The 27,955-nt window shown below is 43.8% G+C and overlaps 3 protein-coding genes and 1 pseudogene across 3 annotated transcripts; all 4 read left to right on the top strand.

Moving 5' to 3' along the window:
* Nucleotides 1-837: 837 nt before the first annotated feature.
* Nucleotides 838-4,841, top strand: LOC111258419. Its single transcript, XM_022829642.1, has 6 exons — nucleotides 838-1,091; nucleotides 1,525-1,900; nucleotides 2,426-2,524; nucleotides 2,735-2,932; nucleotides 3,418-4,143; nucleotides 4,776-4,841. The coding sequence occupies exons 1-6, from the start codon at nucleotides 838-840 to the stop codon at nucleotides 4,839-4,841; spliced, it is 1,719 nt and encodes a 572-aa protein (XP_022685377.1).
* A 2,879-nt stretch (nucleotides 4,842-7,720) lies between these two features.
* Nucleotides 7,721-15,928, top strand: LOC101775251. Its single transcript, XM_004982073.3, has 6 exons — nucleotides 7,721-11,057; nucleotides 11,424-11,522; nucleotides 11,619-11,945; nucleotides 13,328-14,113; nucleotides 14,686-14,883; nucleotides 15,488-15,928. Exons 1-5 carry the CDS (start codon nucleotides 7,818-7,820, stop codon nucleotides 14,881-14,883), a joined length of 4,650 nt encoding a protein of 1,549 aa, XP_004982130.3. The 5' UTR covers nucleotides 7,721-7,817; the 3' UTR covers nucleotides 15,488-15,928.
* Nucleotides 15,929-16,389: 461 nt separating this feature from the next.
* On the top strand, nucleotides 16,390-22,496 carry LOC101776335 (putative disease resistance RPP13-like protein 1). Its single transcript, XM_022823530.1, has 3 exons — nucleotides 16,390-17,643; nucleotides 20,082-22,260; nucleotides 22,357-22,496. Exons 1-3 carry the CDS (start codon nucleotides 16,558-16,560, stop codon nucleotides 22,359-22,361), a joined length of 3,270 nt encoding a protein of 1,089 aa, XP_022679265.1. The 5' UTR covers nucleotides 16,390-16,557; the 3' UTR covers nucleotides 22,362-22,496.
* On the top strand, nucleotides 22,357-27,882 carry LOC101775654 (annotated as a pseudogene).
* Nucleotides 27,883-27,955: the final 73 nt, after the last annotated feature.

Genomic DNA, 27,955 nt, shown 5'->3' on the forward strand with positions numbered 1-27,955 from the left:
ACGCGTGTTTAGACTACTTTTAGACTATAACCTAAAAAAATGTTAATTTTAGACTATTTAACATATCCATGTCTGTTGGCTAAAGGATACTACATGTTGCTTTAATCATGGAAAGGAATGCTTTTCTTCAAATTTTTATTAGCGCATGTTACTACATGATCAAGATAAGAAATGGTCAGTCTAGCATTATACATGTGTTTGTGAACTCGGGGGAAAAAGTGGTCAATAGCATCAAGGGGGTGGTTTCTCCTAGAGTGGTTGGAAATGCACTTTAATCTCCATCCTCAAGGGAAAAAGTTAAGCGTGTGTGTTTCGGCTTGAATTTGTTCCCACATGTTGCTGTCTAGTTGAGTTGGCCTCTACTGTTAGATGATGTCACTGCAACTTTGCTAGTAAGCTTCCTGCATGTCTCTGCCAAACTACTCTGCAGTCTGCTGATTGATCCTGCAGATCTCAGGTCTCTGTCAACAACTCTCCACTGATTCGGGCGTTTGGTGGTCTATGGTCAGTCAGAATCTTTCTGTGATACGAAGCAATCTCCGGTAGTTTACATTTGCTCTTACTACCAATCTTGACTTGATTGGTGAAAGGAAACATGGTACAAAAGTTTCATGAAGCTAGCCGACCAAACAAAATACCACCACTTGCCATGACAAAATACAGGCTGAAACATGTCTCTGTCAATTGGTACTGCTGATAGATGACCACTCGAAGTTGAGCACTACTTTCTTTACTAGTGCTAGAGCTCCACTGTAAAAGCTCACATTTTGGAATCTGCAGCGTTCATTCACACATAATTTTCTAATCTGTTACCTAGTTCCTGACTCTGCAGTGGCGATGCTGGAAGCATTTGCATTGAGGTTGGCTGCCATGCTTTTCCACATAGTCAGGCAAGAAACTGATATACTCTTGGGTGTGCCTGGAGAGATCGGCAAGCTTCAGAGGATATTCAGTGATCTCAGCAGCATATTGGTCGATGCTGAGAGGAACCACATCTTCAACGGCAATGCTACTTTGGGAAATTGGGTGAGTGAGCTCCGAGACGCCATGTATGACATGGACAACGTAATTGACAAGTGGCAGATCCTGCAGTGGGAAAAGGAACCTTCAACCTCATCCATGTTCAAGTGTTGCAAAATCTCTATCCTCTTCTGTCATTGCAACCCGGCGGTACATACAAAATTGGAAGGAAGATCCAAGCACTTAACAAGAGGCTGGAGGGCATTATGGAAAGGAGCAAACACTTTGATTTCATCTCGAAGGTGGTAGGCTCATCCAGGTATCACGACCACAAGGCTGTTAAATACCATCAAAAGTCTGGATCATCGATCATCCGCTCTGATATTGTTGGAGAGAAGATTGAGCAAGATACGAGAATGCTTGTGAATTACCTCTTCAGCCAAGTGGGTACTAGTGCCAAATGTTTGGACAATTCCATAGTTGTCGTTAGCATTGCTATCGTTGGCCCTGGAGGTATAGCCGTATAGGTAAAACCACTCTAGCTCGTATGATTTTTAATGACAGTGCTGTGGAGGAAATGTTCGACATGAGGATATGGCTTAGTGTTAACCAGGATGTGGATGAAACTGATGTTCTTCAGAGGGTTTTAGCTGCTCTTGATGGTAAGTCTGAGAACAGGGGTTCTGTTGGAGACAAGGACCAACTTGAATGTGCGGTGAAACGTGCAGCGAGACACAAGAAGTTTTTGCTGGTGATGGATGATGTGTGGAGCGATAGCATCTGGAATGAACTTCTTAGGGTCCCACTTAATGATGGTGCTCCAGGTAGCCAGGTGTTGGTGACTACGAGAAATCATGGAGTTGCATGTAGGATGAAAACACGATTCTTCCACCATGTTGACAAGCTAAATCCTGAAGACTGTTGCTCCTTGCTTAAGAAGGTTAGTAGCTCTATGCTTGTATATTCCTAGTATGTGCTCCCTCCGTTTTTTTGCACGGTATGACTTGGTATGGTCTTCCAAACTGCACTTTGATCATTTATTTATCATATATATTGTTTATGCTTATAAACTTATGATTCATTGTAGAGTATATTTGATTACAAATCCAACCATATAAAGTTCACGTTATAAAAATAAAACTTATTGTTAAATTATTGGTCAAAGATTGTAAAGTTTGAATCTTGATATGCTTGTGCGCCTTACAAATAAAAATGGAGGGAGTAATAGTTTATGTGGTCCTCGAGTTATAAAAAATACTCCACCCTTCAGTAGAAAATTTGTTGTCCAACACTTTTAAGTGGAAAACAAGCGATACATTGTACATCACCTTGACATCTCATTTAAATTGTTCGATGATTGCTCTATTTTTATCTTGCAAGTTATTGGCTCAAACCATATGTTTCAAGAGTTTTTATTTATACTGTATACATTGTTTACTATACCCATTCCTTTTTTTTCAAGCAGGTAATTTTCAACGATGAGGATAAATCCGAGATTGTTGGGTTAGAGGATATCGGTATGGATATTGTGAAAAGATGTGATGGATTGCCACTTGCAGTTAAGGTTGTTGGAGGACTTCTACTCAGCAGAAGCAGAAGAAGAGGTGCTTGGATGGACATTCTTGACCACTCTGCATGGTCCTTAATGAGTGACGATCTTAACAATGCAGTCTTCTTGAGCTACCAAGAATTGTCTCCTCCTTTGAAGCAGTGTTTTTTACAATGTTCGCTAATTCCTAAGAGCAAAGTAATTCGGCGTAGAACTATTGTCCAGATGTGGATTGCAGAAGGTTTTGTAAGAGATGACACTGGTTCTCAGCTACCGGAAGATTTAGGAATAGAGTACTATAAAGAGTTGATCTCAAGGAACCTTTTAGAATATGATACTCAAATCAAGGATCAGTCAGGATGGATCATGCATGATGTTGTTCGCTCCTTTGCACAGTATGTAATAAGAGATGAAGGGTTGCTGGTAAGTGAGGGAAAAGGCAGTTCCATGGGCGACCTGAAGTTCCGCCGCTTATCCGTGTCAAAGAAAGAAGTAGACTGTGCATCTTTAAAAAACAAAAGTCACTGAGAACCTTGATGCTATTTGGGACCACCACAGTTGAGCTGAAGTTTTTACTGAATAAATTTTCTTATCTACGTGTATTACATCTGCAAGATGCAGATCTTGATGAACTGCCAGAGTCTATTTGTGACTTGAGGCATTTGAGATACTTGGGACTTGAAGGCACAGGCATAACGACAATCCCACGAGGTATAGGAAATTTGAAATTCCTACAGCATATGGCCCTTAATAGATGTAAAAATTTGATGCAACTACCAGACAGCATCGTGAAGCTGCAACATCTGATGTCACTAGACATAAGAGGAACCAAGATATCATCAATAGTTAGGGGTTTCGGAAATCTACAAAATTTGGTCCAGTTCTGGGGGTTTCCTACCAACTTACAGGACAATATAGGTGAACGGTGTAGCTTGGGAGAATTGGGATCTCTGTCAAATCTCAAGTTGCTGACCATAGAGGGTTTGGAGAAGGCATTTCCTGGTTCTATGGTGGCTGAAGCTAAGCTAAGCAGTAAATCCCACCTCACACAGTTGGGGCTTAAATGTGGCAGTATGCTCAAAGACAAGAATGAAGTAGAAGACTGCAAAGAGTATCATACTACACAAATCGAAGAAGTGTTGGATGATCTACGCCCTCCACCTTGCATACAAGACATTGTTCTTACTGGCTACCTTGGACATCAGGTGCCTAAGTGGATGGCAAGGATGGCAGCATTCCAGAACTTAAGGCTGCTGGTGATACAGGATTACCCATGCTGTAAGCAGCTGCCGTCTGGTTTAGGCCAGATACCCTTCCTTGACTATCTTCAGATCCTTCATGCTCCATCAATTGAGTCTATCGGACATGCATTCCTCCTCCCCTCCTTAGGTGGTGATGCAACCGGCACAGATGCATCAGAGATAACAGAAACAAGCACTGGCACAACGCAACCTTGTCATCTTTCTTGTGGTGTTGGTGTTGCATTTTCCAAGCTGAGGGAACTTATTTTTGACAAGGTGATGGAATGGAGGGAATGGGATTGGGACGAGCAAGTCCGAGCAATGCCTGTTCTTCAGTCGCTTAGAATTGACAGCTGCAAGCTGAGGCGTCTTCCTCCAGGACTTGCATGCCAGGCAAGATCCCTTAGAAAGTTGTGTCTGATGAATATCCTGCACCTAGTCTCTATCGAGAATTTTCCATCGCTTGTCGAGCTTCATTTGAGTCAGAACCCAGAACTTTGGAGGGTCAGTAACAATTCAAGTTTGCAAAAGATTGAAATTATGAATTGCCCAGCGCTAGAGGTCTTGGAGGATTTGCCAGTGCTACGGAGCATCTCTTGGGATGACTTGGATGCTGAAACACTCCCAGAATACCTGCGAGAGGTGGAAATAAACAAGTTGGACATTAAATGCAGCCTAAGATTGCTCCAAATGATATACTCGCGAGATGCCACCTCGGAGTGGGGTAAGATCCAGCATGTCCAACGACTGAATGCTCGTGGAGGCAGACAGCCTGATGGAACATACAAGCACTATGTCCTCTATACCAAGTCAACATCTTGCTTTGACACGAACATCACCAAGGCCTGCAGATTGCAGGTACATCATACATGCACTCAATAAGTTTGCATCCATTCTTGTTTAGATCTTCATGTTGGATACCTGCAGACAGCAGATACATGACATCACTGTTCAGGCTTTTAAAATCAGGGCACATGATGATGATGGTGCATCTTTCTCCTCTAATCTTACTTGCATGCCTGCAGGGTGCCTATGATACGGAGGTGGTGCAAGAACAGGGGAACCGAAGAACACGAGGAATGCATGAATGATTCTAACGGTAAGCCTTCAGGTGGTTACTAACTTCCTATAGAACCCTTCGTACCAGCCAGCACCTTGGCACGGCATTTCCTGACGAGGGTCATCTGTTTGTTGATGATGTAAAGGTCTAGTTCAGATCAGTGCTTATATTCTCCAACCTTCGTAAGGCAGCCTTCAAATTGAAGCACCGTTTATACCATCTACTGCTTCCAAACAGAGTTTTCAGGAGCTGGGAATATTGAAGCAAAACTAGTCGGTTGCAGATTGCAGTATGGTTCCATGTTCCCTCCGGTCAAAATACATCGTTTTGGACAAGCCATAGTCTCCAATCACTATTTATTATTAGAAATATGTTTATAAAGTCTGACAAATTTATGAGATTGTGAAAACATCCTTTAAGGTAAATCTACATATAGGCACATAGCTAGACATCGACCTCCTCTTAGATCCCATTAATTGTGTAAACATGGATGTAATGAGCATGGTGAAAATCAACTTTTCTGAAATTTCTTTTTTCTTACAAAAAACTTCCTTGAAATATCCAAGAATTTAATTCCAAGCAATGGTGAAGCCACTGGAAACTTGTATATTCAGTTACTCTAGGGGCAGATAAATTCAGCAACTATTCTAACAACTTCCCACTATTAAAATTTCTTCTTTGACGGTTTGCCACCCCTTGTTTCCTCCCGAATACAGATCTTGGCACTGGCGCTGCTTCTGATTATTAAACAAGGTGATTGTTTTCGAAAAAGAAAACAGTAAGCTAGAATTGCGCACGCAATTGAGACTACAGCCTAAAAAAGAGGAATGCTAACTGTGATTCTGCGTTAACTGGCTACAGAACAACAGCAACACGAGTAGCTGTAATCATAGCTAATGCATCCGTCCTGTGCATTTCTTCTTCAGTTCCTCCTAATTAGGACACGCTACATGACACGGAATAAATTGCCAAATTATCATCACTCTGCTTTCTCCTAAGTGGAGGTTAGGAACGCAAACTTAAATCTCCGTCATTGGAAAAAAAAAATGCGTGTGTGTTTCGGCTAGAATTTGTTCCCACATTTGAGGGTGCATCTACTGCCAGATGACAAGTGATGAAGTGATTGTTCAGCAATTAATTTACCATGTCTTTGCAGTAAGCTTCCTACATGTCTCTGTCCAACTACTCTGCACCGATTCCTCCTGCAGGTCTCAGGTCTCTGTCAAGAAAACCCTCCATTGATTCAGGCGCTCAGTTGTCAAGTTCTATTCTACCGCTAACACTTTTTTACATTGTTGATCAAGGAACCAAGGATCAGAAGTTGCATGGAGCTAGCCGACCAACCAAAAATACTACCACTTGCCAAGACCCCGGGATATACTGGCCGAAACATGTCACTGTCAAATGGGGCCCTCATACATACTCACAGCTACACGCAAAATCGGAAGAAATGTCCAGGAGCTGAACAAGAGGATGGAGGTCATGAAGCAGATGAGCACCCTGATGTTTTAAGGCCACCAAATACTGTCAGAAAACCGGGCCATCGATTATCTGCTCTGATGTTTTTGACTCAGGGAAGTGGATGGCTGTGCCAAAATCTTAGGAAATCGCCACAATAGCCTTTGATATTGATGTCATCGGGAAGGAAAAATTCAATGACAGGGTATGGTAGAATGCTAACATGGAATTTGATGAGATGGATATGCTGTGCAGAGTGATAGCTGCTTGGTGCGTGGTAGCTGTCGCCTGTCGGGGCATTTCAGGAGACGAGGGCACGCTCGAACCTGAATTGTGAAGCGAGCAGTGAGCCACGGGAATTGAATTGGGAGGAATTTTAGAGTGCCTGAAAAAAAGAAAATGAGAGCCGTTCATCCGACGAAATCGAACGTTTACAAAATAAGTACCAAGGATCAAATATAAAAATATGAGAAATTATTATGATGTCTTTTCAATTATGTGTAAATCTATTTAATTTTTTTAAAAAAAGATAAGAAAGGGAAGTACATGCCAGTACCACTGGTACTTTAAAAATATTGTAACAAAACTCTTGAATTGAACATGATATTTTTATAGAAAAAGGCAAAAAGATTTCCATTGCTTAGGCGTTACATTGCGCAACTTCTTTTCCTTACGTTACCTTTATGTGCCGGCTTGCTGCTAGTCTGCACTTTGATGCGTGCCATTACAATTATCACGTTTTGGAAATATGCCGATATAATTCAACATATTAGAAGTGTGCCATCACAATTCGTCACACCTAATATTCGATTTTCCACGCCATGGTTGTTGGGCCTACGCGCAACAGCGCAGGCCATCATATATTTTATTGATGGAATGGCCCCCAGCTATGGTATTATTCTCTCCTCTCTCAATCTCGTTGATACCAAATCCCTGGTCATTTTCCGTATAAAAAAAATTTTCTGGACACTTCATTCAAGTAGAAATATAAGAGCATAAAAAATATCGATAGTGTCTACAAAGTGGCATTTGGCTAACAATATCCATAAAAATATCTATCTTAAATAAAAATACTTGTATATTAATGAAACTATTGTTCCATAATGAAACTTAGTATTGTCAATCCTTAGTCAAAGATAAAAAAATTTGGTTTAGGAGGCTCATAAATCCGATCAGAAGCAATAGCAAACGAAGCTAATCAAACTAAAAGACCCGAATCCGAGATGAAGCATGCATTTTGAAATTAAATAATCCAAGCCCTAGACATACAAGTCACAAGTTTAGCTTACCAAGGCGACAGATCCAAGACGATCTCGTGGTGACAACATTCCATACAAATCCCTATACAACCAATACGAAACCGCGGCCCACGGCCCACGAAGCCCATTCGCTGTGCTCTCCTTCCTACAAAAGTAACCGAGGAGAGGAAAGCGTGAGTGGGTGACAGCCAGACGAGGGGTGGTTGCGTGTTGTGAGCTTCCACACTGATCGAGGGTTTAGGGTTTTGTCCTCCCTCCCCTCCTCTCTCCGCGCTCCCCCCGCCGCCGCCATGGCTGGGGTGGAGGACGAGGACGAGTACAAGGACGCCCTGGGGGCCGCGGATCCGCCGCCTTCGTCGCCGTCGCCCACCTCCAAGCCCAAGCCCGCCGCTGCTGCTGGTGGCGGTGGCGGTGGCCTCGGGAGGAGGCTCTTCGCCTCCATTCCTCTCCCCGCCTCTCTCTCCGCGGCGATCGGCCGGTTCTCCAGCCCCAAGCCGCCGGCGCCCAACGTGGGCCTCGGGCTCCTGCTCCACGCGGGCCCCGCTACCCCCGCCGACGGCAGCGGCACCCCTGCCTCCGACGCGGCGTCGGCCATCAGCAGCCCCCACCTGCCCCCATTGGTTTCTCTCCAGCCTCAGCACGGGGAGGATCGGGTTGCTGGGCTTGGCGCAGGTATGGGGGAGGAGGATCTAGGGCTAGTACCGGCGGAGGAGCAAGTGTGGCCTACAGCTGAAGATCGGGAGAAGGAAGGTCTTGCTGTTGATGAGTGCTCTGCGAACAGAAATGATTTCTCTTTGCTTGGTCAGGAGGAGGGGGAGCAGTGCCAAGGTGATGAATTGGGGACAGCCGTGGACGGTTGCATGGTCCAAGATCAAGAGGAGGTGGTGGAGCAAGAAGGGGCCACTGAGGATTGTGCTGCTGTAGTGGAAGATCAGAGTAACAACGCTGCAGTAGAGCAATGTGCTGGTAATGAAACAAGGGCAGTCAAGGATGACAATGCTGTGGAAGTAAATGAGAAGGTGACAGAGCAAGAAGGTGCTGTTAGCATACTGGATGCTGCCGAGGATGGTGTTGCTGTGGCATCGCAAGAGGAAGAGGAGGATGTGGTGGTGGCAGAGCAAGGTGAGGATGTCATTTCTGTACAAGATCAACTTGAGGTGGTGGAGCTGTGCACTGGTGATCAATTGAGAACAACCACAGAGGATAATGCTGGGCGAGATCAAGATTTGGTGAAGCAGGAAGAGGCAACCGAGTATTACACTACTCTGGAAGCTGTAGAACAATGCACCAATGATGGGTCAAAAGAAGTGAAAGATGGCAATATCGTGGAAGAAGTGGAGAGGGCGGTGGAACTAGAAGGTGCTCCTGGCTTACTGGATGCAGCCAAGGATGGTACTCCTGTGGAATTGCAAGAGGAGGATGTGGTGGTTGCAGAGCAAGAGGAGGATGAGGATGTCATTTCTGTACAAGATCAGCATAAGGTGGTGGATCAGTGCTCTGGTGATCAATTGATAACAGCCACAGATGATAATGCTGCACAGGATCAAGACGTGATGAAGCATGAAGGTGCAACTGAGTATTACATTGCTGTGGAAGCTGTAGAACAATGCACTAATGATGGATCAAGAGCAGTCAAGGATGGCAATGTTGTGGAAGAAAAGGACAAGGTGGCGGAGCAAGTAGTTGCTGTTGGCATTCTGTATGCAGCTAAGGATTGTGCTACTGGGGAATCACAAGAGGAGGGGGATGTGGTGGTGGCAGAGCAAAGTGAGGACAGCATTTCTGTGCAAGATCAACATAAGGTGGTGGAGCTGTTCACTGGTAATCAATTGAAAGCATCCGCAGATGATAATGCTGCGCAAGATCAAGAAGTACTGGAGCAAGAAGGGGCAACTGAGTATTACACTACTTTGGAAGCTGTAGAAGAATGCACCAATGATGAATCAAGAGTAGCCAAGGATGGCAATGTTGTGGAAGAAAAGGAGAGGCCGGTGAAGCAAGAAGGTGCTGTTGGCGTACTGAATGCAGCCAAGGATGACATTATTGTGGAATTGCAAGAGGAGGATGTAATGGTGGCAGAGCAATGTGAGGGTGACATTTTTGTACATAATCAAGATAAGGTGGTGGAGCTATGCACCAGTGGTCAAATAAAAACAACCGTGGTTGATAACGCTGCAGAAGGTCAAGAGGTGGTGGAGGAAGAATGTGCCATTGTTGATAGGGATGTGGCAACAGATGACATTGCTGTTGAAGATCAAGAGAAGGAAGTGAAACAATCTGCTGGTGACGAATCAAGAGCAACCAAGGATGGAAATGCTGTGGAAGTTAACGAGAAGATGGTGGATCAAGAAGATGTCATTGACAAACATGGTGTGATCAAGGATGGCAATGGTGTGGTGTTACTAGAGGAGAACATCGTAGTGGTTGTAGAGCAAGGTGGGGATGCCATGTCTCTACCAGACGTGAGTAATGTGGTGGAACAGTACACCATTGATCAACCGAGAGCAACCACTGATGATAATGCTGCAGAAAATCAAGAGATTGGGGAGCAAGGTGCTGTTGTTGAAAGGGTTGTGACCACGGATGGCATTGATATTGAAGATCAAGAGAAGGAAGTAGAGCACTCTTCTGGTGACGAATTGACATCAACCAAGAATGAGAATGGTGTGGAAGATAACGAGAAGGTGGATCAAGAAGATATAATTGACAAACAAGGTGTAATCAAAGATGGCAGTGGTGTGGATTCACAAGAGGAGGACGTGGTGGTTACAGAGCAAGGTGGGGATGGCATCTCCGTACGAGATGTGGGTAATGTGAAGCAATACACCAGTGATCAAAGAACAACCATGGAAGATAATGTGGTAGAATGCCAAGAGGTGGTGGAGAAAGAAGGTTCCATTTTTGAAAGGGGTGCGACTGCAGGTGGCACTACTGTTGAAGATCAAGACAAGGAAGTGGAGCAATCTGCAGGCGACGAATCAAGAGCAACCAACGATGAGAATGGTGTGGAAGATGCCACTGACAAACAAGGTACAGCTAAGGATGGCAGTGGTGTGGAGTCACAAGAGGATGAGGATGTGGTGCCTGCAGAGCAAGGTGGGGATGACATTTCTGTACGAGATGAGGGTAATGTGATGGAGCAATGCACCAGTGATCAACAGAGAACAACCCCAGATGATAATGCTGCAGAAGATCAGGAAGTGGTGGAGCAAGAAGGTGTTGTTAGCATATTGGGTGCAGCCAAGGTTGACATTGCTGTGGAATCTTTGCAAGAGGAGGACATTGTGGTGGCAGATCAAGTTGAGGATGGTGTTTCTGTACAAGATCAAGATAAGGTGGTGGAGCAATGCACCAGTGATCAACTGAGAACAAGCACGTATGGTTATGCTGAGGAAGATCAGGAGGCAAGGAGGGAGAATATTGGTTTCTCTGCAGGATACCCACAGAGGCCTGGTAAACTGAACTGCCGTTTTTACATGTTAAACGGGAGCTGCTCATATGGGTCATCATGCCACTTCAATCATCCACAGGTAAACTTGGCGTCAACTTCTTCTCTCTTTTGGCTTTTCAGTGACATCCTTATTTCATCTTGTTAATGAGATAACAACCAACCATCTGATATAATGGACATATCTCTCTACTTGACTTGTTCTACATGTTCGCATGCATCTTTGTCCTTCCATATTTATTTTCTTCATCTAAATTTGAAGGGCATGATATTAAGATTTCAGTGGTGATCAGTATTTGCAGGACGTGTGATATACTGATATATACTGATGTGGACATCAGAAAGTTGGGATGTATCTGTTTAGTGCTTTGTTTTTCATTTGCTTATCTGGTATTATCTGCCATACTTGTCCTGTTTTTGACATTGAAATGTGTTTTCATCACTGCAGCTCAAAGCAAAACTGGAAGTTTCAAATTTCCCATCTGAACAAAGAAATCGTGAAGTTGAATTTCTGGAACTGAATCGTGTTGGCCTTCCCATTCGAGAAGTATGGTTTTCCTGTTCCCCTGTATTAATCTAAGTTGGTTGAGAAACTTATGCTCGCATTTAAAGCTGCTCAAGCTAAATTTTATTCTTTGATCAGGGAGCAAGGAAGTGTACCTATTACATGCGTAATGGTACGTGCAGATATGGAAAGAAATGTTGTTTCAACCATCCAGAGCAAGTCCTTGATGCTCAACTTCACATGCCAACAGGGTGGGATGATACTAACTTGCAATCGTCACCGCACTCAAAGAAATCAACTGAACATGCAACCATAAATGATGTATCATCTGGCTCAGAGATTCTTCCTTCGGAGATTCTTCCTCCAAATGGCTCAGAGATTCTTCCTCCAAACATACTTCGAATGCTTTTACCTCCTCAGAATGTGCCTCCTTGTACAGAAGAAAAAGAAATGAAGGTGAAGAAGGTACATCCATACATTCTATAGCTATTGTACATTATATGTCATGGTAGATTTAAGAATTTATCTCTCCGTATCTTGGAATGCAGCTATATGTTTTTGAGAAAGAGCAGATGTTTCTTTATTTTTCTATCGCAGCATATCTGCTTATATATGGATCCAAAACCAAGCCACATGACCAAAAAACCATGCCATACTGCTCACATGTATTTTTATGATGCTGTTGATCGTACAAACATTTGGCTGTGTATCTTCCTATATTTGTTGAATCGGGAAAATTAATATGTTATTTTCAGTCGATGCTTGAGTTGAACATATAGGCCTGAACTTTTATTTAAAAAGGCATTCTGAATATCTGATATGACTAATCTTAGGTCTCTCCAAGTTCATTTTCTTAATAGGCTACCACCACCCTTGTATAGTTGTATGCTGTTTCTGTATGACATTCTTTTAGGAAGAAGTTTAGATATTAGATATGCTCTCCAAGTTCATTTTCTTAATAGGCTACCATCATCCTTGAGTTTATATTGGTGCAAATTTGCAAATCTTTTTAATGTGGGCTAGTGCAAACATGATGGATTGCTCTACTACCCTTTACAGTTGCAGGTTCAATGCCTAAGTTTGGGGTGGGTGGGGTTTTATTTTATAGTCTGAGGGACTTCTTACTTGTGTTTTCCTTACCTTAACACTGGTTGAATTTGATGTAGTGCATTAGGGTATATTTAGTTAAGAACTGCCGTAGGATGTTACGGACTGATGAACAAGTAGATGGGTAGGAATCTGAGAACTCGGGTAGATTGGATTCTGTGCAGCAATCTAGCAGAGGGAGAAGCCTGCAGCAGGGATACAATTTCTGGTGTGTGGGAATAGAATCTATTATCTACATGAAAAACAGATGGAGATACATGAGGACAGAGGGGGTTAAAAGGGATCCTTGTCTTCCTCCTGAACAGGAGCCCCCCTAACAATCCATATTTTAGCTAAGGAGATAGCATATCTCCTCTGAACAGACTATAATACTCGAAAATTTGGGCAGGTTATCTAGGCTCCTATCTCTAATCCACTACCTTGCTATTATTCTCATGTGGTGTATGGTATGCCATGCATCGCCTAAGGTCCATGATGCAGCAAATGGACTTTTGCATTTTTTTTTTGAACCATCTTAGGGACTTGCTGTTTCTTCTTCATATGGATTTGGCACCTGAGCCAATGCGTTTCACAATTTTGCATGCTTCTATTAGATCATTGCATTAGACATAGATTCTTTATAATCAATTGAAAAGTAGATTTATCGCTGTTGCAATTTTGGAAGGCCACCTGATACTCTTGTAAACTATGGCTATGGCAATGCATTCTTAACAGTTTTTTTTCTCATCTGCTTCGAGTAGGATCCTGATTGGTCATCTGCTTCAGATGATTCTGATGGCTGCTGTTCGGCAGACAGTTCAGGTGGGCCTTTGTGCAAGCAGGAACACGTGGACTATCCTGAGAGGCCTGAATGCCCTTTCCTTCAGAGATTTGGTAATTGTAAGTTTGAATCAGCATGCCAATATTACCATCCAAAAGACAAATTCCCAAGTAGACACCATCCAAAAGACAAATTCCCAAGTAGATACCATTCAAAAGACAAGTTCCAAAGTAGATACCTTCCAAAAAGAGACCCGCCACTGGCAGAACTGAAGGTTTATCCTGACAGACCTGGTGAACCTGAATGCCCCTTCTATATAAAAACTGGGTCCTGTAAATTTAGGGCAGACTGTAAATTTCATCACCCAAAGGATTTAACCCCAAGCATGCAGGGCTCAGCAAGTCCAAAAAGGTCTGTTGCTGCTAACGAACACCATCCAGCAGCTAGAATCCCAAGCATGCAGGGCGCAGCAAGTCCAAAAAGGTTGGTTGCTAACGAACACCATCCAGCAGCTAGAATCATGCTACAGGACCATATGTACCAGCAACAAAAATGTCCTGAGAGGCCTGGTGAACCAGATTGCCGGTACTACATGCAATTTGGGAAATGTAAATTTCAATCAGCATGCATATTCAATCATCCAAAAGATATACTTTCAAGTGGGTGGCGTCCGGCAGCATGCCCATTCTACATGAAAACTGGGACATGCCAATTTGGATCAGCTTGTGAATTTTCTCATCCGAAAGATCGGTGTGCAACCACAGGGGTATGTATTTTTTAGTGATGGTTAGTTCATTCAGTCATGTTTTTTTACATGAACGTGCAGGAGACCTACGGGTCATTGTATTAGCAATATAGTAGTTCTTTTATCTTCCCTTTTATTTGGTAATAGTTCTTCTCTCTTCCCTTTTATTTGGCAGTAGTACCTATTGATAATATTATTTTTTCTGAAGCATTGAAAAAGGCACAAGCTAATAATTGAACACCTTTTGAAATTATCTTAGGAATTCTGAGTTCCTTTAATTGGTTGCTCAAAAAAAAAAAATGGTTTCCAACTATAGCTATACTGATGATTTGATTATCTGTAATGGGGATAAGAAAGCATACACGAGCTTCTTTTTCAAGCATTATGATCTGTACTTTCATTCCTGATTTGATGTTTATGCAAAGAATAACAAATCTTATTCCTAAATGGCATCTAAGGGTTGTAGAATTAGTGCTCACAAATTGTCACATTGTGATTTCAACTAACATACATGTTTTATCGTTCCTTTCTGGTATCTGAACTGTGGCACCGTGCTGTTCTGGTATCTGAATTGTGGCTCTGTGTTGTTTCAGGAAGCCATTGATGATGGTACTGACAATGAGCATGATTTTGACACAAAGTCTGAGAATGTTCTGCAACAACAGGAAAAGACAATATATCCTCAAAGGCCTGGTGAACCTGAGTGTTCTCACTACATGAAGCATGGCTACTGTAAATTTCAGAAGAGCTGCATATTCCATCATCCGACAGATCATCTTTCAAACAAATAGGTACACACCAATATGTGGTTCTTTTTTTCCCCTTGGTATCAAATGTTCACATAAATATGGTTACACCCTTGGGGGTTTGTTTTGTGTATGAAATTTTCATATAAATACAGCCTAGCAGTTAAGGAAAAAGATGAAATGGATGGAGGCAGGTGTGTGTTTGGGAAAAAAGTATATATGCATGGATTAAATCAATTCTACTTTGTGGCAAGTGGTTACTATTACCCTAATATTGGCAACTACCTTAAATTATTGCATGATAATGTAGGCACATAGCATCTGAGTTTATTACTCTCTTGTAGTGTCCCTTTCTGGGTCCTGCATATGCTATTTACCTGGCAACTGGCATACAAGAATGGCACTAGGAATTCGAAATCCCTTTTGGCATTGCTGGTTTGGACACCTTGTCTCGTCTTTTATGCAACATGGCCCATAATTAAAGTTGGTCTCCGTTTGTATTGCGTTTGAATCATCAGAGGGCGGTAGCTGATGTTTGCACAGCAAATAAGCTGCTGCAACTGACCTGTGGAAACTGCACGGCAGCCTTCATTGTTTTGCCCCCTCATCTGACTGGTTACCCTGGTGTTTTTGATTGCCTTGTTTGCAGGACCGTTTCACCACTACCACTTCTGTAGCTGACTCAGGTGGGGGATATGACTGGCTGTGGCTGATGAGTGGAGGAAGTTCTGATGATGGAACAGAAAATGATTGTAGGGAGCTTCAACCCTAGTCTTCTGTGAAGAGATTGATTATTCTACCACGTTTGCGTCGAATTTCTGCGCCCTATCTGTCGTTAGAGTTCTCGTACCAGATGTGAACTGTGGTGGCTCCCAACTCCCAGTCGCTCATATGCCATATAACGTTGCTGCGACCTCCCTGTGTTGTTAACTTGAGGTTGCGAACCACGTACTTAGCATGCAGCTCTAGATGCCTGCACTGACCGACCGAAGATTGTGATCATGGCAAGATTAAAATATCAGACCATCTTTTGTAACGTGCGATCTCCATCGTTTTATTTGTCGTTTGGATCTTCAAGTCGCGGCCTTTACTTTCTGTTGTCCCCTGATAAGCATGCATGTGTTGGACTGTTGGTTATGGTTGGGTCAGGCTGCTGGCCAAACCGAACGGTGGTCAAGCCGTTCGATCGATGCTGCGAGTTCAAGAGTCTTCTGCGCGTGTCCAGGCTTGGAGCTCTGGTCTTGCCTAAGGGTATGGTAGTATTACGCTGTGCGGAATAATTTGATTTGGTCTGATTGATTCCCAATTTTCAAATGGTTGTTAGGTATCGTCGTCGTCGTCGTGCACAGCATTCATGAGACGCACGTTGGCGACACGCACCTGCACATTGCCCAAGTTCCAAGGAAAGTAAAGATGCTCGCAATCATGTGAGAGACGGTGCTCCTCAAAAGATCGATACCTAAACCATGAACGATCATGCGAACCTGAATTATTGCGGTTGCAAGTGGCTACGGCGGAATCAGATCCCTCGGCCTGAGAATTCAGATTACAAATAATCCTGGGACCCGGGTTGGCCGTTCGCATTTGCAGTCACGCATCAAGCGATTAGGATCACCTCTCTACAAAGCATTCCGCAATCAGCACGGAGTAGAAGCATACACTTTGGAACCCCCCACCCCTCATTTTTTCTTGTCGCTAATAGTACCCCATCCCCCGGTCATGGCGGCGGTTCTGGACGCGTTCGCGTCCAAGCTGGCGAGCATCCTAGCCGGCATGGCGAAGGGCGAAGTGGAGATGCTTCTTGGCGTACCCGGTGAGATCACCAAGCTTGAGACCACGCTCGGCGACCTGAGCAGCATTCTGGCAGATGCTGAGAGGAGGCGCATCCGTGACTCGACTGTGGAGCGGTGGGTGAGGGAGCTCAAGGATGTCATGTACGACGCCGATGACATCCTTGACCTCTGCCAGATCATGGAGGGCGGAGAAGATCCCTCTTCTTCAGCTGCTGCTCGAAAAGCCACTTCAGGGTGCTGGAACATCCCCGCGATGTTCTTTTGCTTCCGCAACCCCGTGGTTGCACACGAGATCGGGAAGAAGATCCAAGCGCTCAACAAGCGACTGGAAGATCTTGAGAAGAGAAGCTCCCGCTTTGGATTCATCAAGCAAGCAATTAACTCCTCAGGTTATTCCATCAACAATGCCATCAATCCTTGGTCCAATAGTAATACAAAGACTGGATCGATCATTATCAAGTCTGATGTTGTCGGCGAGAAGATCGAGGAGGATACCAAGAAAATCGTTGATCTACTCATCAGGAATGTGGACTCTCGCGTAGGATTAAATAGCAACAATGTGATTGTTGATCTTGCAATCACAGGAATGGGTGGGATAGGTAAAACCACTCTTGCTCGGATGGTCTTCGGTGATAGTAGGGTGGAGGAGAACTTTGAGGACAGGATCTGGTTGAGCGTTAACCAGGAGGTCAATGAGATTAGTGTCCTACAAAGTCTTCTAGCTTCTTTTCGTGCCAAACATGAAGGCTTTGTTGGAAATAAGGACTTGCTCGAGCGTGCTTTGAAGGACACGGTTCGGCAAAAGAAAAAGTTTTTGTTGGTGATGGATGATGTGTGGAGCGAAAAGGTGTGGAATGACCTGCTGAGAGTGCCACTCAGTCATGGTGCTTCAGGTAGTCGTGTCATGGTGACCACAAGAAACGATGGAGTTGCTTATGGGATGAAAGCTCAACATCTTCATCGAGTTGACAAGCTGCAAACAGAAGATGCTTGGATTTTACTAAAGAACCAGGTCAGTAATAACTCACATATAGCATCACTTTTAGTCTTCTTCCTTTTCTTTTTCTTTTTCTCCCTTGGAGTTTCGGCATCCTTTCTCTTTTCCGCTCTCCGCTGCAATTTTTATTGAAACGAGGCAGGAGAGCTGCCCATCATATTAATTGAGAAGAGAAGACGGCCAATGGCCGGAGATTTACAGCGGGGTATGTAAGTTCAAAAAGATCACGCTCTACACAATAAGCGTGCCAAATTCTTAGCCCAGCTAGAACCCATGCCAAAAAAAATGGAACTACATTGCTCAAAAATATTACCATAAGCTACCTCTCGTTTGTTAAATATTCAAACACAATAGATATATACTTATTATCTTCATCTAATTGTCATAGATTTTAGTTAGTAATTACTCTATAATATTTTCATCCACATTTATAATCTTTAACTTTTCACTTTGCATCGCAGGTATGCGTTTGAATTTGTTTAATGAACCCTAAGTTTGTGATACAATTTTAACATAGAAATCTATATTCTCATCACTTCCTCTATATCTTTATAAATGGTGACACATCATGTGTATAGACCTTAATTTTATATCATATACCAATAGTGCAAGATATAGACGATTTAGAATCATATATTGTTGTATATTTTAATTAAGGTTATTTGATTCAAACGTAGGGTTATCATGTTACTTTTAATGATGGCATGTGTGGGTAATATAGATGCAAATTTAACAGGTTACTTTAAGTTTTTAAGTAATAGTGGTGGGCAATTTGGTTGCAAATTAGGGGGTTATTTTAAATATTGTTTATAATGGCATAAGTGAGTAATTTTGATGAAGATTAGGGGGTTACTTTAGTTTATTTTATATAATGGCAGAGGTGGGTAATTTATATATAGATTTAAGGGGTTACTTTAGGTTATTTTCATAATGGTATAGGTGGGTAATTTTTTAGAAAACATAATAGATTTAATGGCTATGATGATTTGAATCTATAGATCAATGGTCGGATGTTTTGCTTTTTTGTGAGAATTTCTAGAATTTCTCTCTTTTTCCAGAGTGTCCACCTAGGAATCCTAGGTGGCTTCACCTGAAGGCTTCAAAAGGAGCCTCCAATTAGTAATAGTAAGATAAGATTGAGAAGAGAAGACGGCCAATGGCCGGAGATTTACAGCGGGGTATGTAAGTTCAAAAAGGTCACGCTCTACACAATAAGCGTGCCAAATTCTTAGCCCAGCTAGAACCCATGTCTTAGCTTCGTCTCTGATCTTTGTGGCAATCCTAAACGGCGGTGCTTCAACTCTCTAAAATATGCGGGAGTTGCATTCTAACCACACTTCCCAGCAAACTAAAATGATTAAAGAGTGCAGACCTTTGTGCGAGATCCCTGTCGTTCTTGCCCTGTCCTCCCACCATACTTGAAGTGACGCATAAGGTTAAGGTTGAGGTTGCAGTTATTCTTGTCACTGGCTTTGTAGATGAGATTAAAATCTTCAAGCAGAAGCCAAGGAGTTCCATTCAGGGGCTTGATGTTTGTGAGTTCCTGGAGAAAAGCTTGTTTTTTGGTTTGTCTTGAGGGCCATATTTAGCCGGAAGTTAATTGGTTGTTCGCGTAAGTTGGCTGTTGCAGTTATGTGAAATTCGCTAAGGTCCCGTTTGGATCATTGGAATTGAATTCCATTCTAATAATCATAATTTACATATAAATTAATTAAGCTAATATAATTGTATGTGGAATATATTTGTATATTATTATTGGCGATATGGGAAAGATACTTATGTGCTGCACTTCTACTATAGGGAAGCGAGTTCAAGAGCGTGCTATAAGAATTGAATTCCATTCTAATAATCATAATATATAGATTGAATTTAAGATAGGCTTATATCTAAATTTTGAAAAGTTGTGGAATACCACATTCCAAAATAAATTAGCCCACTCCATTAAGTAGATTCCAATTCCTTCAAATGAAGGGATCCAAACGGGGCCTAACTGAAATGTCACTTATGTCGACATAGTTGTCATTCCATAGTAGTAGGATGCCCCCTCTAGTGCCGCTCCGTCTTTCTGCAGGCTTGTATTCAAATTTGTTCAGATGATGCCTACCCAGGTAGGCTGCCGTGAATTGGTCGATGTTACTTAACTTGGTCTCCTGCACGCATGCTATGTGGCATAGCGTTGATGCCATTGTCTTGTGAGCCTTTATCGTTCGCTCTTAACCTACCAAAACATGCCTCATGTGTAATGATCGAACATTCTACTGACGTCGCGTGAAGTTCTGTTTGGTTGCTCTAGCGCACCCACTTTATTTTTACCTACTATGACAACCTCTGTTTAAGTTATTGCTACATGGGAAAATCCAATGCGTTATAACACAGCATAGTTTGTATACGCTTGAGTTTTTTTAATTGTAGCGCCACTTTCTCTCTCACACACGCTACAATTTTTCTAATAGGTAGTTTTGAATGAGAGTGATGAAGCTGATGTCGATGAATTGAGGAGTATCGGGATGGAAATTGTTAAAAGATGTGACCGCTTGCCGTTAGCAGTTAAGGTCCTTGGAGGACTCTTGCGCTGCAAAAGTAGAACAAGAGATGCTTGGACAGATGTTACTAGCCACAACACTTGGTCGACAACAGGAATCGATGAAGATATTAATAAAGCGGTCTATTTGAGTTATGAAGACTTGCCCTCACACCTGAAGCAATGTTTTGTGTATTGTTCGCTAATCCCTAAAGGTAAATTAATAATGAGAGGAACAATGGTCCAGCTTTGGATTGCAGCAGGTCATGTACACAACAAGATGAGCGCACCAGAAAAGTTGGCGAAAGAATACTACAAAGAATTGGTTTCAAGAAATCTTCTAGAACCAAACAAAAATTACTATAGTAGAGCAGCATGCAGCATGCACGATGTTGTCCGTTCCTTCACTCAGTATATAATTAAAGATGAAGGGATACTTGTTAGTGATGGGCAGGATGTCAATAGAAGTCTTAGCACTGCAAAGCTTCGGCACCTATCTATCTCAAACAAGGCAGTAGGGCATGATACTTTGCAAAAACAAGCCTTACTTAGAACATTAATGTTATTCGGAAGCAGCACCATTGTTGAGCTAAAGGATCTGTTGAACAACCTTTCTTGCCTAAGAGTACTACATCTAGAAGATATAAATCTAGTCGAGCTGCCAGACTCCATATGCCACCTCAAACATTTAAGATCCTTGTGTCTTCCTGGCACAAGCATATCCACAATTCCTCAAGGCATAGGAGATCTAAAATTTCTACAAGCTATTGACCTTCGTGGGTGTGCAAATATTCATCAACTTCCTAACAGCATCCTAAAGCTACGGAAGCTAAGGTCACTCAACTTGAACAACACGGCAATCACTTCAGTTCCTCGTGGCTTGGGAAAACTCGAAGATTTGGTCAAAATATGGGGGTTTCCAACACATTATTCAGATGAGAGCACAGGTGGCTGGTGCAGCATAGAAGAACTCAGACCTCTGTCGAAGCTCCAAAGCCTTGAAATAAGATGTCTGGAGAAGGCACCTTCCGGTTCTATGGCTGCTAAAGCAAACCTTAGCAGTAAACATCACCTGACATGGCTAGATTTGGTATTTACCAGCAGGCTAGGAGACAACGGGGTGGTCGAAGGCAACATTAGCGAGGAGGAACACAGGAGAACAGAGGAGGTGCTGGATAATCTGTGTCCTCCAACTTGCATGGAAGAACTTGATATCAAAGGCTACTTTGCACGTGGGCTACCGCAGTGGATGAGAACCATGTCAGCCTTTGGGAGCTTAAGGCGGTTGGTGCTACATGACCACGCATGCTGCCCGCATCTACCTAATGGATTGGGGCAGCTCCCCTTTCTTGATTATTTTTGGGTCAACCGTGCTCCGTCTGTCCAGTGCGTTGGGCATGATTTCCTCTTCCCCTCCTTGGGTGGTCAAGCCGATGGCAAAGTAACACGGAACAATAACAGGCAGCCTCATCATACTTCGCGTGGTGCTGGTGTTGCTTTTCCCAAGCTGAGAAAAGTGGGTTTTGAAGGCATGCTGGGATGGACGGAGTGGGAGTGGGAGCATCACGTCCCAGCGATGCCTGCATTAGAGGAGCTTACAATCAGAAACGGCAAACTGCAACGCCTTCCTGCAGGGCTTGCACAACATGCATGCCGGTTGAGAGAGTTGCGCCTGACACATGTCCATCACTTGGTCTCTGTGGATAACTTCCCTTCACTAGTCAAGCTTTGGTCATATGACAACCCAAGGCTGGAGAGGATCAGCAACAACCCAAGCTTGCAATGGATTGACATTAGCAATTGCCGAGCACTAAAGGAATTGGATCGTTTGCCATCCTTCCGAAGCCTCGAGTGGTGGGATTTCAGTGCTGAAGCACTCCCAGAATACTTGCGAGAGGCAAAGCTAAAGAAATTGCGTGTAGATTGCAGCCGAAGATTGCTCAAACTGATAGCACTACAAGATGAATCCTCCGAATGGGGAAAGATCCAGCATGTCCAACAAGTAAAGGCGTATGGACACAAGAAAAAAGGAGAAGATGAGGATGCCGAGTGGTACATCTACTATACGAAGGAGCCGTATTCATTCGACGCATACCTGGGCAAGTCCACGGGTGAGTTCATCTTCGACCTACTCGGTGGTTTTATAACTGTATGTGTGTACACTCATGTAAAAATGGATTTCTAACTGTATATTCTCCTGCGCACAGGATGAAGATGAAGCAGAAGTAGACGAGGTGAACGAAGAGCAGAGTCCAGGAATAGAACATAGTAAGAATGCAAGGAACAGAGGAAGCTCTCAGGCTGTTACGACAGGAGGAGCATTCGAATCCATCCACCAAATACTAGGTATGAATTGCCCAAATACTAATGGTCTTGTAGTTGTACACGCCAAATTGGCTGTGACTATTCTAACTGGAAAGCATTGTCGTGTTAACGCAGGAGAAGAACACATCGCAATTGGCATACTGTCCCTCAAATTCGTAAGTTGTATATGTTTGTGTGCGAAAAATATAATACATCAGTAAGGCGCGAGCGTCTCTCTAACCAGTTGTTGTGACGCTCAGGAAGGGAGCGCCAGCACGGGCGGCCTTGGACTCGTTGGAGCGAATACGCGTCGGGGACGAGCGATGGGCTGAGAGCTGAAGCACTGAACGTGCGCGCGAAGGGCAGCAGGGAAGGGATTTGCACATTTAGCTCCCAGGATTTGCACTTCTTGTTGGCGTATTTGTAGGCAGGTCTGCACTCCATCTCTTCTTTTTGGTTGGTCTGTGCTAGCTCGTCAGACTTTCTACAGTGTTTTTGAATGTTCGATAACAAATGAGTGTAGGAATTTGCAGACGTGCTCTATGATGCCGAGATAACAATTGCATCCCCCCCTCATGGATCCTCTGGAAAGCTGAAGCTACTCTGCAAGACTGCAACGATTGCAGCAACACGGACGTGCCTACTAAAAACATGGTGCAATAAAACTGCGAAATGCTAAACAAGGTCAAGCCGGCAGCCAGGTGAGCAACATTCCAGGCAGCAGGCATATTCTGAGCCGTTCAGCGTGGACCGGAGCCAACAACGGGGATAAGAAGTCCCAACTAGTAGTAGTTGGCAGCCAATGCGGTGGCCAAAATTTGACCAAGCCAAGGCTAGTAAACAGCAAATTTTGTAGCAAACCAAAATTAAAATGCGACGTAACCAAAGCGCTGGCGTAACCATGTCGACATTAGACCTGATTTGTTAATACGTGCTGAGATGGCGAGGCATATCTTGTAACCAGCGACGAAGAGAAGAGTTCAAGCTGCATTGGATACATGTGCTCCTGCCTCCTGGGGGTTAGTTGAGGCGTCTCTCTTTTGCACCTCATCAATAGAGACAAATAATTTGAGTTGCATATTTTTTGACTACTGACTGGACACCCAAGCGTACTCTTCTGGTCCTCCTATGCGTTGAACTTCTTCGCCTCGCCATCTCATCTGCCCATCCGTGATTTTCCATCGCCTTCCTTCTGTATAAAGCGTCTCCTAAATCACCGCAGAGTGTACACCCACACATATCTGAAACCTAGTCATCTTCCTTTTGCTCTCTGCTTTGCTAACCTGTTCCCCGACCATGGCAGAGCTGCTGGACGAGTTCGCGTCCAAGCTTGTGGGCATCCTGGCAGGCATGGTGAAGGAGGAGGTGGAGATGCTCCTCGGCGTGCCGGGTGAGGTCACCAAGCTCGAGACCACGCTCCGTGACCTGAGCGACATCTTGGGTGATGCGGAGAGGAAGCGCATCCGTGACAAGGCTACGGAGGGTTGGGTGAGGGAGCTCAAGGACGTCATGTACGACGCCGATGACGTCCTTGACCTCTGCCAGCTCATGGAGGGCGGAGAAGATCCTCCCGCACCAACATCTGCTCCGAAAACCACCTCAAGGTGCTGGGACATCCCCAAGATGTTCTTTTGCTTCCGCAACCCTGTTGCGGCACATGAGATTGGAACGAAGATCCAAGCGATCAGCCAGCGACTGGAAGACCTGGCAAAGAGGAGCTCCCGTTTCGGATTCATCACCCAAGCCATCCATTCCTCAGCTGATTCAATCAACAAAGCTTCCAATTCTTTGTCCGACGAGACTGGATCGGTTTTTATCCGGTCTGATGTTGTCGGCGAGAATGTTGAGGATGACACGAAAAAAATTGTTGATCTACTCATCAAGAAGGTGGATGCTCCTGTAGGATCAAGGGCCAATAATGATGTGGTTGTTGCTGTTGCTATCACAGGGACAGGTGGGATAGGCAAAACCACTCTTGCTAAGATGGTCTTCGGTGATAGTAGGGTGGAGGAAAACTTCGAGGAAAGGATCTGGTTGAGCGTTAACCGTGAGTTCAATGAGATCAATGTCCTACAAAGTCTTATAGCTTCTTTTGGCGCCAAACATGAAGGCTGTGCGGGAAACCAGGACCTACTTCAGCGTGCCCTACGATCCGGCAAAAGAAGTTTTTGTTGGTGATGGATGATGTGTGGAGCGAAAATATGTGGTATAAGCTGCTTAGAGAGCCGCTCAGTCATGGTGCTTCTGGCAGTCGAGTCTTGGTGACCACAAGAAATGATGGAGTTGCTCGTGGGATGAAAGCTCAACATCTCCATCGAGTTGACAAGCTAACAACGGAAGATGCTTGGATTTTGCTAAAGAACCAGGTCAGTAATAACTTTTATTTATTACAGTAATTATTTATGCGGTAATTTGAATTTACAGGAACAACTTTTATCTCTTCTTAATTGCTTTCTCTCCCTTGGAGTAATGCACGATAGCCCATTGCTCGTTATTTCTCTTGTCGCTCTCGTCCGATCTGATTACGCAAAGGACCATGTAATTTCACTACGAGCCTTTTATCATACTTTCATAAGCTCTTGGCTTAGCAAAACATGTCTCATGGTTATATTTAGTTGAACATATTCTATTGACGTTGAGGGAAGTTTTGTTTAGCGCAAGGAATCGGGTATTGTAGTCTAAGAGGCAGAGGGAGTGAATTAGACAACTTAAAATCTTAACCTATGGTTTTCACTACTTTTGCATCAAACTTAAACTAGATCATCCTACCAAGATGTGCAACTATGGTTGATCTAGTGTGAAATCCTCATCCTAACATAAGTTTTGCAACCTAGAAGCAATCCTAGCAAGATACTACACTAAGAAAGTAAAGACGAACAAATTGCAAGTATGAAATGTGGAAATGTAAAGGAGGGGATGAGGGGAAGCAAACTCTTGACACGATGATTTATCCCGTTGTATCGGTAGGCACTAAACCACCACTAGTCCACGTTGTTGAAGCACTCACACAAGAGTATTGCTTTCCGGTGACCAAGTCTCTCCCTCGACACTCCTTGATTTGCCACAAAGGCTCGGCTACTAAGGCTCACGTCAAATTCCCAGGTTACCTTGATGCCATCTCCACTAAGGAGCTTCTCCACGAAGGAAGAGGGTCTCCACGTTCCCTGCACATTGTCGTCGACGCCACTCCACACCAAGCCGGAGGGTCGAAGGCTTGCCGGCGAACCACCAAGGCTCCAAGGTTTCAGCACACCTTGTACAGCTATGGTTCACTCCTAGAACCGATCACAAGGCAGGCACACCTTGCACTCTCTCTTCTCTAGTCTATCCTAGCACAAAACATTCTTCTAAGCTTGCGCTAAGCCTTGATTAATCACTTATGCACTTTCGGTGGCTTGGATGTGTTCTTGATAAGTCTTGATCACCAATGGACTTCTGCATACTCCAGCTTCATCCAGCAACTCCAAATGGGTGAGTGGAGGGGGTATAAATAGTCCAAGAACTCAAAGAGTAGTTGCTCCAACGGCTAGTTAAAGTATACCATTGGATGTTCCAATGGTATCATTTGGGGTAGCATCGGAACATCCGGTTCTACCAGCCGTTGCCTCCCCGCGCCCAGATTCTACTCAAGTTCCTTACCGACGCAACCCATCGATTGATCCGGTGGTCCGTCTAGCACCCATCGGATCATCCGGTGCAGTAGCTTCCTATGCCAAAACGTCTCTGTTAGTTTCTAAAATAAATATGCTTCGTCCGATGCCCCCGCGACACATAGCGTCAGATCATCTGGTGCCTCCTTCTTTCTTCTCTTTGCTCCGGTGATTCATCTGATGGGTACAAAACTTAGGCCATCAGATCATCCGATGGTCCTGCTTTGACTTGGTCTCCACACAGCGTACCAAAAGCTCCGATGCTTGCACCGACACTTTTCCAGCTGGCCATCGGAACGTTCGATGGTCTCAAAAACCTTTTTCACCCTTGTCACCGACTGATTCGGTGGGCACCTTCTTCTTGTCACCAGATGAATTGGTGGCTATAATGATTCCTGTTTTTCTTTGATTTCTTTGATTCTTTGCTTATCTTTGGTTGTGGTTGCTTCTTTAGGACCTAGAATACCTTCAAGATATGCTCTCCATGCTTTGCTAGTCATAATGACCGTGTTGTCATATTAATCACCAAAATCACAAACAAATAGCCTATTCGGGGCCATATTTGCTACATTTAGGCTATTCCCAATGGGGATTTCATAAGAGTTTCATTTAATAATGTGACACATCAACAATTTTGATGATATGGCATGCTAATAATCATGAAGAGAGATCCTGATTAAACTTCGTATACATTGTTTCCAAGACTACGAAACCTGATGAAACTAGCCCTGATGAAACTAGCATTGAGGATTAGAGAGTTTCATTTCATCTTATACCATCCAATCACATACCTCGCAATTAAATGTTATGTCCAGCCTATGAAATCGTGAAATGAAACTCTCCATTGAGAGATCTTTTTTCATGCATCCACTCAAACATCTTTCGATGACATACCACTACTGAAAACCGTAATATGAAATTCCCCACTGGGAATAGCCATGGTTGCTCTAGAGTCTAGACTCTACTGAAGTCACTTCAACTTTTTCCCTACACACAACCCCTGCACAAGTTATGATACAACATAAAATCCATTGGGAGCTTTTCGATTCTAGCACCATTTCCTCTCTCAAACTTGCTGCATTTTTTTCCAATACTAGGTAGTTTTGAATGAGAGTGATCAAACCGATGTCGATGAATGTAAGAGTATCGGGATGGAAATTGTTGAAAGATGTGACTGCTTGCCGTTAGCAGTTAAGATCCTTGGAGGACTCTTGCGTCGCAAAAGTAGAACAAGAGATGCCTGGACGGATGTTAGTAGCCACGGCACTTGGTCGACAACAGGAATCGCTGAAGATATTAATAAAGCGGTCTATTCTAACTGGAAAGCATTGTCGTGTTAATGCAGGAGAAAGAAACCCAAGAAGGAGAAGAACACATTGCAATTGGGTGGTGGCAATGTGGCATACTGTCCCTCAAATTCGTAAGTTGTCTATGTTTGTGTGCAAAAAATATAATACAGCAGTAAGGCGCGAGCTTCTCTCTAACCAGTTGTTGTGACGCTCAGGAAGGGAGCGCCAGCACGGGCGGCCTTGGACTCGTTGGAGCGAATACGCGTCGGGGACGAGCGATGTGCTGAGAGCTGAAGCACTGAACGTGCGCACGCAGGGCAGCAGGGAAGGGATTTGCACATTTAGCTCCTAGGATTTGCACTTTCTTGTTGCCGTATTTGTAGGCAGGTCTGCACTCCATCCCTTCTTTTTGGTTGGTCCGTGCTAGCTCGTCAGACTTTCTACAGTGTTTTTGAATGTTCGATAACAAATGAGTGTAGGAATTTGCAGACGTGCTCTATGATGCCGAGATAACAATTGCATCCCCCCCTCATGGATCCTCTGGAAAGCTGAAGCTACTCTGC

The sequence above is a fragment of the Setaria italica genome, chromosome IX, assembly GCF_000263155.2.
Source record: "Setaria italica strain Yugu1 chromosome IX, Setaria_italica_v2.0, whole genome shotgun sequence".
Classification (NCBI taxonomy): Eukaryota; Viridiplantae; Streptophyta; class Magnoliopsida; order Poales; family Poaceae; genus Setaria; species Setaria italica.

What these genes read in the sequence shown, in the direction of transcription:
- LOC101776335 (XM_022823530.1), top strand. Translation starts at nt 16,558, where the DNA reads ATGGCGGCGGTTCTGGACGCGTTCGCGTCCAAGCTGGCGAGCATCCTA. An exon ending in GGATTTTACTAAAGAACCAG is followed by an intron (nt 17,644 to 20,081) that starts GTCAGTAATAAC and finishes TTTTTCTAATAG; the next exon opens with GTAGTTTTGAATGAGAGTGA.
- LOC101775251 (XM_004982073.3), top strand. Translation starts at nt 7,818, where the DNA reads ATGGCTGGGGTGGAGGACGAGGACGAGTACAAGGACGCCCTGGGGGCC. An exon ending in TTGGCCTTCCCATTCGAGAA is followed by an intron (nt 11,523 to 11,618) that starts GTATGGTTTTCC and finishes TTCTTTGATCAG; the next exon opens with GGAGCAAGGAAGTGTACCTA. An exon ending in AAGAAATGAAGGTGAAGAAG is followed by an intron (nt 11,946 to 13,327) that starts GTACATCCATAC and finishes TGCTTCGAGTAG; the next exon opens with GATCCTGATTGGTCATCTGC.
- LOC111258419 (XM_022829642.1), top strand. Translation starts at nt 838, where the DNA reads ATGCTGGAAGCATTTGCATTGAGGTTGGCTGCCATGCTTTTCCACATA. An exon ending in TAAGAGATGAAGGGTTGCTG is followed by an intron (nt 2,933 to 3,417) that starts GTAAGTGAGGGA and finishes ACCAACTTACAG; the next exon opens with GACAATATAGGTGAACGGTG. An exon ending in CTCCAGGACTTGCATGCCAG is followed by an intron (nt 4,144 to 4,775) that starts GCAAGATCCCTT and finishes GCATGCCTGCAG; the next exon opens with GGTGCCTATGATACGGAGGT.